This window comes from Varanus komodoensis, unplaced genomic scaffold, assembly GCF_004798865.1.
Source record: "Varanus komodoensis strain SLA01 unplaced genomic scaffold, ASM479886v1 scaffold2, whole genome shotgun sequence".
NCBI classification, from domain to species: Eukaryota; Metazoa; Chordata; class Lepidosauria; order Squamata; family Varanidae; genus Varanus; species Varanus komodoensis.
In genome coordinates this window covers 59376288-59388567 of record NW_025335568.1, presented here as the reverse complement: position 1 = coordinate 59388567, position 12280 = coordinate 59376288, and the positions used below count along the sequence as shown (strand labels likewise).

The 12280-nt window shown below is 40.1% G+C and overlaps 1 protein-coding gene across 1 annotated transcript in view; it reads left to right on the top strand.

Annotated features, from left to right (window-relative positions):
• The first annotated feature begins 1787 nt into the window (after positions 1-1787).
• ZC3H6 (zinc finger CCCH-type containing 6) overlaps positions 1788-12280 on the top strand; it is a 28407-nt gene continuing 17914 nt past the window's right edge. Inside the window, exons 1-3 of the mRNA XM_044428779.1 lie at positions 1788-2486; positions 7905-8088; positions 8602-8724. Of these exons, the coding sequence (XP_044284714.1) occupies positions 2395-2486; positions 7905-8088; positions 8602-8724 (399 nt within the window). The 5' untranslated portion in view covers positions 1788-2394. The remainder of the gene's footprint in view (positions 2487-7904; positions 8089-8601; positions 8725-12280) is intronic.

Genomic DNA, 12280 nt, shown 5'->3' with positions numbered 1-12280 from the left:
GTTGTTGTAACTGGCAGACCTGCACCTGCAGACTCCCTCCTGCAGTACCAGTCTGAGCCTGCTCTGGATAGAAGTAGCTCAGACACCCACAGGGCCCAGTCTCCCTCCTGCTGCTGGGAATGAAGCAGATGAAGGACAGGAGGGAGGAGACTTGGAATTGAGTAGTCTCTCAGATGGAGACCACCAGCCTCCTGAAGACGTGGACCCGAGGGCCCACTGGCACAGCTACAGGCTGGCTCAACTAGGGGCTCAGAGTGCAGAACGCAGGTGCGCCCAGTTCCACAGCGTCCCTCCTTCCAGAGAAAGGCCCCAAAGCTTTGGGCAAAGGGAGACAGAGAGGGGTCAACACATCTCGTGTAAGCTCAGAGGTTTGTGAATGCTTAGAGTTTTCTATGTAGAATAAAGACGCTTACAAGAAATGCTGGTGAGACTGTCTTGTTTGGGAGGGCACACCCAGCTCAACACCTTGTCTGACTGTTATCTGAACAGAGTCAAACAATTCAGTGAACCACAGGAAGGCTGCTCCCATGCTAAATGTGTTTCTCTAAAATGTTGTATTTGCAGCAAAGAATACAGCTATGCCTCTGGAAAGTCAAGCAAATGGTTCCCTTATGCTTAAGTTCCTGTGTTGACCAATAGAGCAAGAGCATTCCAGGCCAGTCCTGCAACCACCATTTTTTGTATCTGCTCCTGCCCTCAGCCTATTCGCTCCTCTATCCTGTGCTTCCTGCTTGCCTAGTCCACAGACAGCAAGCAAAAGTGGTTTAAGAAAAACGTTGTTGTTAGTTGCGAAGTCATGTCCTACCCATTGCGACACCATGGACAACACTCCTCCAGGCCTTCCTGTCCGCCACCATCCCCCAAGTCCACTTAAGCTCACATATAACCAGGCCCTAATCTAGACAGCATGTTGCCAATATTTACTGCAGGGCCTTCTTAGTACTGTGAGGGCGTTTTTTCTGCCCCAGAAACCCAACACATCTTGGGCAGGAGCATCTTAACGGAATTATGGGCCACAGGCAAAGCAGTATACTGGGGCCCCTACGACAACTACTGTTGATTTTGGAAGTTTTCGAATTTTATAAGGGTTAACATACACAGATTAGCATAGGGCCCACGGGCAAGTGCCCATCAGGCCCATGCATTAAGATAGCCCTGATCTTGGGCCAAACTGATGGCATTCCGTAAATATATTTAAAGGAATGACGGGCTGGCTTCTATTTTTGCAACGAGGCACTACCCACATGCCTTTTCCTTTATGCAACAGGACCCCCACATAGCCTCGGTCTCGCTGTTGCAATCCTAACGCTGCCGACCGAGAGTATATGACTGATAATAAATAAAAGGCCAAATCAGTCTTCCGTCGTTCGCAGTCCTCGTTTTCGACTAGTTCTGCACCAACCAAAGCGCGGGAAGCACTGCTCCCGCCCTTCCTCCCTTGCATTTTTTGTGCCGCCGCAGGCTCTCCTAATGATTGCGCAACCGGGCGCCAGAGGCGGCTTTAACAGGCATTCCGCCCGCCCAATGGACGCCTTCCCTCCTTACGGCGCGGCCAATAGTCCGCGAAGCCGTACGATGACGAAAGCGATGCTCAGGAGAGAGCGCGTGCAACCAAACCCCGCTTCGGTCACGGCGACCCGGGAGGCGCCTGGGAAGCGAGCGAGCGAGCAGCGGCGCTGGGCTGCGCTTGGTCCCTCCTCTTCCCTTCCTCGGCGCTTTGTGAGCGACGCCAGCCGCCGCCATTTTGTGAGCGTGTCCCGCCCCTCCCCCGCCGCCCCGTTCCGCGCGCCATTTCTCTTTCTTTCGCTCGCGCTCTCTCTTCCTTTCTCTTTCTCCTCTCTGTGGCAACCGAGCGGACGCCATGTTTGTAAGGCAGACATAACCAGAGCAAGCCCGACCGCTTCCTTTCCTTCCTGTCTCCCGTTTCCCAACCCGTTGTGTGTTGTGTCCTCTCCCCCTGTGCTGCGTGTGTATTGGATGTTGTAATCCCCCCCCGCCCACACACACGCACACACTCCACAGAGCCGGGACTTCTCCGCCGGCCTGATCTCCTCGCTCTGTGGTGAGGCGCTTGGGCGTCTTCGCCTTGCCGAGAGCGACCGTTGAAAGGTCCCGTCTGCGTATGTGCGCTCGCCCTCCCCACAGCCGCCACTTAGTAAAACGGCCGCTTCACTGAGGGGGGAGCCCCACTGCACCGTCCCGCGGCAGACGCAGCGCCGCTGCTGCGGCGTGTGTGCTTGTGCGCGCGTGTGAGAGAGTGAGAGTGTGTGTGCATGGTGTGTGGGTGTGCGCCCCTCCTCCCTCTTCTCCCAACGCCCCACCACTGGCAGCAGTGTCCTGCCTTCCTCCCTCCTCCTCCTCCTCCTCCCCGCACACACAGCCAGAGCCAGCACAATGGCCTTTGAAAGCCTGTTCTCCAAGCCCCCAAACCCAGTTCTTGACCAAAACATGCCCGACTCTGACAGGCAACATGCAGGGGACGAAAGGTCGAGTAACATTCTTCTCTCTCTCTTTCTCTCTTTTTCTCTCCGCTTCTCAATGGTGCTAATTAATGGTGATAACTAAAATTGACGATATGCTGTGAGATGATTATGATTATGATAATAATGATGGTGGTAATAATAACAATGTCTTAAATATGCCTAGGTGGATGTAAGGGAAAAGAAAATGTCTGTAGCATTGTATGGGGTGGGGTAGCGTGGGGGGAAGTCACCTTCAGCTTGGAGGGCTGGGTTTTTAAAACAAAAATCTAGATTCAAGGATGGTTTTGATGGGGGGCGATCTCTTCAAGGTGCATTTTGCATGCATTCTTATTTTTACATTTCATTCTCTTTTTTGTAAAAAAACAAAAAAACAAAAACCCAAACACATCTTTTCATAAAATGCACTGTACATTGGGTGTCTGTATAATGTCACCATGTTATTGTCCCTACCCCACTGCCATTTGAAATCAAAAGACAGTGTGTTTCCCCCCTGTATATAACATACATGGAGCTACATGTAAATGTTTACACATTACACATTTAACTGGAACTCTTTTTTTATGCAGGTGAAGTTCTGTCTGATGTTATCTTAGACACTTTTCAGTGCTTTAAGTCAACAAATCAGAGGCATTTTCTGGTTTGAGGTCCTGTTCTGCAGGCTCTTGTTTTCATATAGATGTGGCTTTTCTCGCTTTCCTTAAAAGAGAAAATCCTCTGTAATTATTTCTTGTTAACATTCAACAACATGTATGCAAATCTTATTCTATGGATCAAGATTTGTAATGCTGTACCAAATAATTAAGAAAACTGTCTATGGTCCCTGTACCCCTCTACAACCCTATTCAACACTGTTTTATCAAAGTGGTACAAAACATTACATAGCCCCTAACTCATGTAGCAATAGTATTCCATCTTCTATAAGCAGGGCTACAGAGGCATATGACAATTAAAATGACTTGCACAGAGCTACAGTGAATCAGGTCTGGGCCTTGAATCTCAGACCTACATACCAGCAAAGTACTTGCAGCAGTTTAAAATGTTAATGAAACAGTTTGTACTTCAAAATGGATACTACCTAATGTAGTATTGTTACTTTTAACATTACCAGTTATGAGTGCAACCTGAATTCTCCTGCAAATATTGTTAAAAAGAAAAGCTTGCACAGTACTGAATTATTAATAGGGCTAGAGCTAATTATCCAATGGATTCTTAGAGATACTGCTGTTTTAACATTGGGACCAATGGAGGAAAAATGTAAAATCACATTCATGCAAAATATTCTCCTGTATAAAAGAGGACACTGGACATTTTTTCTATTGTTTGTATATGTTTTTGGTTTTAAAAAGCATTAAAATACTATTATAATAGTTTCGGCTGTGAGGATATTGAAATGAGATAAATATTAAAATTGAGTAGTTTATCCCCAAATTTATTGCACTAAGTGGTTTGGAATGCACGGCCAAAACTTGTAAATTGGTATGGTTTTGCAGTAGTAAAAGTTCCTCAGTGTCCTGCTCTCCTGCTAGTTTATCAAATCTTTAATGTCTTTTTACACTGTTCCTATTTTCCAAAGGTCCCAATCAGTTTCCTTTAGCAGAAAAAGAAACAAGCTGTGCTTCCTTGCTTTCTAGCAGTTAGCAGAAAATATTCTTTTCCTGAGGAATGATAGTTAAAAGTATTAAATTGCAAAACAAAGGAGAAGAGTATACACTGAACAGTTTCAAATACCATGAAGTTTTGTTTAGCACTTCCGTGTAAATTGAATAGAAATCCGGCTACTGCTTCTAAATTGACCCCAGTTAGTTTTGACAGAAGAAATCTAGGTTAGGGAGCTCAGTAAATGGTTTGCATATGCTGCTGTCCCATCCTAATGCTTGGCTGTCCAAGTGACCATTCTTCTGTACCACTCATTGCATTGAGTATAACTTAATATCTCTGCAACAGGTGGAAGAAGACTATTAAAATGAATAGGGCTTAAGTTAATGTATTGGCCATAACTCATAGTGTTTTACCTAAACTTGTTTAGATGTCACTGATTAAATGCTGAAAACTTTAATTTCATTAATAGTTCATTATTAAAGACAGAATCCTTTATATTAACGAGACAGTGTTGAAAAAGAAAAAAAAATTTTTGGATTAAGTCCTTCTTCTCAAAGTCAGATTGCAAGGTGTATTGTCACTGGTGAGCAGAATGTATAAACTCTGCTGCTCATGTTTAGTTATAGGTTCTGACCCTTAGGGCTTGTTTTAAAACTCTTGTTTTAAAATAGTACAGCAGCAAAATTCCCAAGTTGTAGCCTTGTGATAAACATTTGACTATTCAGTTACAGACATATTTATAGCTTCTTGCATATATTGGAAACTGTCCCATAGGTCATCTAATATAACTCAGAATTTTCCTTCTGTAAGAGGAAGGACTCTGCTCTTCTGCACCTTGTTGGAGAGATCCTTCTCCTCTCCCATACCCAATTCAATAGGGTCTCCTAACTAATACAGTATTTTCATAGGTCTGGAAGGGATGACTTATCTGACATAGCAAGCTGAGGGCCAAGGATCAGTTTGTTCCATGGATGAACTAAATAACTTTTCTGATGCTCTCCCTAATTATTATCATCATCATATCACATATATATTCCACCTTTTTTTCCTTTTTCAAGGAACCCAAGGTGTCTTACAAAGCGCTCCTACACTCCATTTTATCCTCACAAGAACAAACCTGTAATGTAGGCTAGACTGAGAGTGGCTGGGTCAAAGTCACTAAGTGACTTTGAGTGGGAACTTGAACACAGATCTCTCAGCTTGTCAGTCCGGCACTCTAACCACCATATAATGCTAGCTTTCTTGACTATTTATTTTCCATTTAAGTTTGTGGATTTAGTTATTCTTGACTATCACTAATTTAGCCTTACTAAATTTTATCATTTCAACTGAGCTTTTCAGTTAATTGAGTTCCATTTAATTTTGATTTGTTCTTTAAAATTTCTTTAGTCCTTCCCACTTCTGTATGTGATTTAGTAGGAGTTCACTTAAGACATCAAGAAATTCTTGCCCAGGTGACTGGCATAGTACTCATAGCTCTGCACGATGCCCAGTGGGACAGTGCAAGATGCTTGTGGAATTGTGGGTCAGCCTTATACTGAGCTTCATGTTGGCTTCTGCTGCAGACCTAGGGAATGTTTGCCAGTTGTTGAAATGTAGACAAAGCTTATCACTTAAGAAACCCTTCTTTCAATATTGCTGCCTTCAGTTGCATGTTAGGTAGTAACAAAGAGAGGGGTATTTTTGGTGGTTGCTCCCAGGATGCAGAACTCCTTGCAGAAGGAGCCTGGGTTGGCTCCCTCTTTGTCTTTCCAGGGCTTTATGCAAGCAGGGCTTTAGTATGCAAGCAGGACTATTGGCTTGTGTATTGTTTTTACTATGTTATTGTTACATTTTCAATTGTGCTTTATTTATTTTTCAATCAGCTTTTATTTATCTATGATTGTGAGCTGCCTTGAGTGCTGTTTTCTTGGTAAAAAGACAAGATATAAATCAAATAAATATTACTTTAGACAGCAAATGTGGGATCAAATGGTTGAATGCTTCCTTCTGAAAACTGTTCCTTGCATGCATAAAATTTCAACACTGTGAAGAAGGCTAGTTTAAGAACCTCTGACATGTAAGTTTTCTTTGGGCAGGGATTTATTTTTAATGAAGAAGTATTTGATACTTGATCCTGTACTTGCAGTCTGAAGTAGTTCAGTCCAGAAACCAGTTAACCACCTCATCCACTGTTTTGATAAACTAGATCCAGGTCCTTTATTTAAAGTTAGATTTTTTTTTACTTAGCATTAAGCAACATCCTGAAAAAATGTTGCATGTTTATTACGTTATCTGTGTACCATATCTATGTACCATATGTGGGAGTGTTATTTAGCAATTTGCCTGTGCTAGATAGTTTTTGTCAGTGTTACAAGATCTCTATATCAGCTGTTGATAATTTTGCCCAGAGGCAAATAGCAGGCATGTTAAGCTTAGTCACATAAACTTTAAACCGGGTTAAATCCCTCTTTTCTATAGTTGCCTCACTGAGCAGCAGCCATTATCTTTAAGGATAGAACTCTATTTTTGATTTTAAGTACTTAGTACAATTTTGGTTTTAGTTTTGCTAGAGCTTTAAAATAGTTTTCTCAAAACAGACTGTTTATTTAACCCATAAACTTCAAAAAAGTTACTTTAAATTTTATGTCAGAATAACATAAGTTGCACAAAGAAATCAGAGTTTTTAATGTTGATATGTTTAGTATGAGGCATTTCTCTTAAGAGACTCCTTTTTATCAGTGCACAGTATAGAATTAGTGAAATCCAACTAATATATCTCTGCTGGTGTCTGTCAGTAGGACGTTGATTTAACTCAGTGTTGTATAATGGTTTAGACAGCACTGCTTTTCATAATACATCATTTTATAGTACAAAATACATTTCAAGTCTTTCTCAAATACACTTGGTCTTGCAATAAGGTAAGGTAGATCAGAAAAGAATCAGAAGGTAACTGTGTGCAAAGCCTCAGATATTGGACAGCAGATATTCATAATGTACAGTGTACTCAGTGTAACTGTACCACATAAACTGAAAAGTTAGGCTTCATTCTCCCTTGCAAATAATACTAAAGAACATTCCCAGCTCATGTGATCACTAGCATTATTATCAATAAAATTTTTAATTTGTTCTCATATGAATCTATCGAATAATTAAGCTGTTCTTTAAAGACCCTTCACATTTCCCTTTAGTAGCAACATTTGTGCTGACCAGAGAAAAGTCTACTTTGGTGGGTAATGTCCAATTTTTAAAGTCATTTAAGAATTCGTTATTTTTCAGAATTAAAAGTTAGATTAAAATGTCTTAAGGTCAGTTAAATGATAATGCAATAAAACTTTTAATTATTAACATCTCAAACAGTTTAATATACTATAACTCTGGCACTACCCCGGCATCATATAGATACAAAGGAATCTATTATTTTCCCATAGGCAAATTAATGAATGATTGGTTTATTGTTTGCTGTCATTTATTTTGCTGCTTTTACTGCTTTGTTCTGGTTTTAGCTGCTTAATTGCTTTGTTTGCTGCTGCTTTTCTATTCTGGGTTCTTATGAATTCTGTAGTTGTAAGACATATGAGGCGACTGGAAAGTTGAAAATGCCATACAAATATTTATTAAAATTAGCTTTAGCTTTTAATATAAAAAAATGAGACTTGCATACTTCTGTTTCTTGAAACACGAATAAATATGAGATGCCACTTTAAGGTGATTTTGCATATATCTATATAATCAATGTAGGTTGATGGACAGAGTAGCATGTTTGTATGATTGCACTGTCAACTTTTCATTCGTTTTAATTTTCTGAATTCATATTAATTTTAAACTGTATTTTTGGAACAGAGAGGATGGTGAACTTGAAGATGGTGAAATAGATGATGCAGGATTTGAAGATGATAAAGAAGAAAAAAATGCAAAATTTGAAGATAAACAGAAAAGTGAGAAAGCCCATAGAAAATCCCGAAAAAAGCGCAAAAAAGAAAAAGAAAAGAAAAAATCAAAAAGAAGACGACGAGATAAGCATAAGGTGAGAATTGTTGTTCAGTGTTCTGTGCAGCCTGTGCCTGTAGCTAGAGTAATTATTTTTCCTTTATTCAATGAAAAACATTATCTATTTTGGGAAACCTTGGCATGTCCTCAAGGAAAATGAAATCATCTTCCTAAAGATTTCATTTTTAGGGTCCCTCAGAGACTGCAAAATACTCAACTTGACCACTGAGTTATCACATAATTGCTTCCAGTTTTCTTAGCACCACATAAGAGTTTAGAAGTATACCTGAGAATGTACTGCATATCGTGGGATATGCTTAACTGTCCAGGAAGACTAACCAGGTGGTACAATTTTGCACAACATGTGTCCAGTTGAAAGTACAATCCACCTTAATTATTACTTGTGATAAATTGGTTGTCATAGGAATTTGAGTCATCACAGGCCCTACAGAGTCCTCTTCTATCCCTGCTTGTTTGGAGAATTTAAATTTAATATGCATAGTTGCTTATATGCTCACATTATAGAAATGAAACTGTTCTTGCTTTTCAGCATAATTCCCCTTCTAGTGATGACAGTTCTGACTATAGTATTGATTCTGATGCTGAACGTTCGGAAAGATCCCATAAGAAAGGAGCTGGTTTCTACAGAGATTATGAATCTTCATTTCTTCAGGTACAGTTTTCAGGACTGACCTCATTTTGTTTGTTTTCCACAATAATGATCCTACCACAGACTGTACACCCTTAAATGAGTTATGTTTTTATTTTAGTACTATGTTAGGTTAATTTGGAAATATGCGACATTTTTCATTATATCTCATTGTGTTTTTTGTTATTTGGTGTGGGGTTTTAGTTTGTTTGCTACAATTTTTGTGTCATAGGTATGAAGAGTTCAAGCAAAGAGGGAATGCATTTTCCTTGTTAACTAGTTAGTAACTGTTCCAGTCAGAAGGAAGCAATTTTTATCCATGTTCTTTTTCAGTCAGTATGAAAATTGCTGCAAAGGACATTAAATAATAGAATAACTGACTTGTAAAGTTGGAAGTGGCAATGAGGGCCTTCAGGTCCAACCCCCTGCTGTTGCAGGACACCAGTTTACACCATCCCACTCAGATGGCTGTCCAGTTTCTTTTTGAATCTCCCTAGTGTTACTTTGGATTGTACTGGTGTTTTGCCTTCCTTGCTGCTGCTTTCATATTTGTATGTTATAAAGAAAAGTTCAGTGGAACTGAAGATAGGTGATTCAAGCAAATATATTGTTAACTGCTCTTGAAATATTAATTGCATACATTTCTGTGTGCGATGCCCTGCTATCAACAAAGAATCTTCAGAAGTTCATTAGCTAAGGCATTCCTTACACAACAGTAGTATCACACTTAACCATCATGTGACAATCTCTTAATGGATTTAAGAAACTCAAATTAATATCTACCAGGGTAAAAGGGTCATTTTCAAAAAATCCCTTCTTCCTAAAGGAATTCATGTCAAGGTTTCCATTATTTCAATTTGTGGGGGACATCTGACTTCTTTTGGTTATTCTTAACAATTACTCTTTGCGAAGAACATAACCATTGGCATACACATTTGATTGCATCCTAATTTCTGACAGACAGAGTGAAACAATTCTCCTGCCCTAGTCTGCCCTCTTTCCACTTGGAGAATGTCCAGTCAGATGACTTCCAGAGAAGAGGACTTCTGTAAACTGTCTGAAAGATTGGGTTTTCCTGAGTTTCACTCTGGGTTTCCCTGTTAGGAGCTTATTTTAATTTTGTTACTAAAAAATAAAAAGTAACCTGCAAGTAATCACTAGAACAGTTCAATGAAATGTTGTTGAATTGCTGAGCATCACTCTGATTGCACTGTTAATTTTAAATGTGATTATGGAGATGCAGTGCTTACAAATCTTAAATCAAACTTAAGGAAATACAGAGATCACTTCTGACTTTACAAGACAGGCATTAAAATGACAATCATCAGTCTTTACACTGCCGGTCATCTTTCTATGATGAAATGATCTGGCCACTGTAGGTTTTCCCTTGCTTTCTTCCCCCTTGGTCTTCCTATGGTATACCAGGGGACTCTGTGGCAAGGCCCATCTTTTCTCGTCTTCCCTCTCTGGCAACAATCCATTTTGCCAGATTTTCAGAGGTGGGCAGGTGTACAACTTCAGCTATCCAAAATGTACAATCTTGACTCATTAATGCCCTGGAAGTACAGGAGGACCTTGATGAGGTCCATGGATTTTGATGAGTCAAAGCTACAGATAGGTTAATTTGTTGCTTTGTTTCTCATTTGACTATTGTCAGATAGCGAGCTGTCAAATGAGAAGCAAAGCCAAGAGGGAGTATTTGTTTGTGAAACAGGGTAGTGAGTAGATCACCCTTTGCGCAGTGAGACTCTCTGGCTTTTTTATTGTTACTTGAATTTGATTGCTCTCAGTATTTTCCACCCTTTTCTCTCTTTTCCAAGAGTCTAGATATTGAGAAAAATGGAGATGTGCAAGAGACATTTATGGAAGCATGGAGTTTTAAAAACTGTCAAAACTCAGGCTTCCTTTTAAAATAGCGATTTTGACAGAGCTAATCAGGACTTTTTGACAGGCGTATACAGATTTCATGTTGTGCAAACCCAGTCAACAGCTTAATGCTACAAAAAATAGATAGGAACTTTTAGTTGAATGTAGTAGTTCTTACTTGCAAAATAATGCTAAATGTTTCTGTAATGTGTATGTTACATTTCAGCATATCTTTTCAATACTTAGTATAGACAGTTAATCTTGAAAAAGGTTATTTCTTTATGTCCTAATTACTTGATAAAAATTGAATAAACAAAAAAACCCAAATTGCTAATATACATATATATTACAGAATTCAGGGGGATTTTGTACCAAATTTGAGTTAATTTGGTGCACTGATACTTCTGGTTTTATTTTTTAAAGAGCAAAAATTTCTGCCCATACATCCGTGCTATGGATTATAGCTTTTGTCCTGAGGCAAAGTATGCCCTTAAAATAGTTTTTGTCTTGGTTTTTTCATAATTCTTTCCAATTTCATTGCACCAACATGGTCTCCCCCCGCCCCAATATATACATACATACATATATAGTGCAATGTAGCCTTGGTTATTTAATGTACATTTTACGTAATTAGCCTTTAAAAGGGTGGCTTAACATCTGTGTCTGGGTGGGTTTCATGATCTTGTTCCTGCAGAGGCCCACTCTGGTATTGTAACACAGGGAACTCTAGATCAATGAGACCCTTTTATTATGAGGCAGCCCAAGGCAAAAGTTTGATGGTTACAGTCTTCAGAAAACCAAAAGTTGATGACCAGTTGCCATGGGCTTAAATAAAATTCTTGTGATATTTCAAAGCTAGTAACTACAACCATGTCAGAAACTTGTGACAACTTGATTTCCCAATTGGAATCCCTGTAAGTGTAAGAGAGGGATAAAATGGTTTCTAAGATTGTCTTTCCCAGGCAGTCAAAAATGAGGGTTCAAGGTAAAGACCTGAACTAATATGCACACCACAGAAGCCTGCATTGGAACCTGTGTATAATATGTGGCTTAATACATCCAAGAAGTTAGAACATGTTCAGTAGGAAGACTGTAGATGTCTCCACCTGCAGAGAGCTTGCTATCCAAAACAGTTGGCATTGGGATTTCTGTGCTGCACAGATCTAGGCACAGGAAAGTCCAAGATTCAGGATTCACCTGAGCCAGGCCTTGGGGTCCCTGTCACAGAAAGCCCATAAACCATATACTACAGGGAGACACTGCCTAATTAAAAAAAAGTATAGGTTCATCACGAAACATCCAGGGGAGCAAAAGGTACAGGTATCTAACAGGTATAGTGTGGGCCCAAGTACTGATAAATTTGATATAAAGATGCTAGTCAGGCAAAGCAGCTACTTAAACAGCACTCAAGAAGTGCCCATGATAGCATTTTTCCCAAACTACTAAGTGACAGGAGTTCTAGCCTATCATGAGGCTATTTTCCCCCTAGTCCTGATGTTTTCCTTTACTGTTCAGGGATGAGGCTTCAACCTAAGTAACACATCTGCAAACTAGCCCTATGCATTCTGCAGGCTTCCTGAAAAGGCTGCCAATTCTCATGTCTACAAAGACTGAGAACCACAGCTGGGAAGGGAAGTTACCCAACTCCAGTTTACCCTTACCTGAGAAGACTGACAGAGCCTGTCTCACATCACTCTTAACATTTCATGGGGTT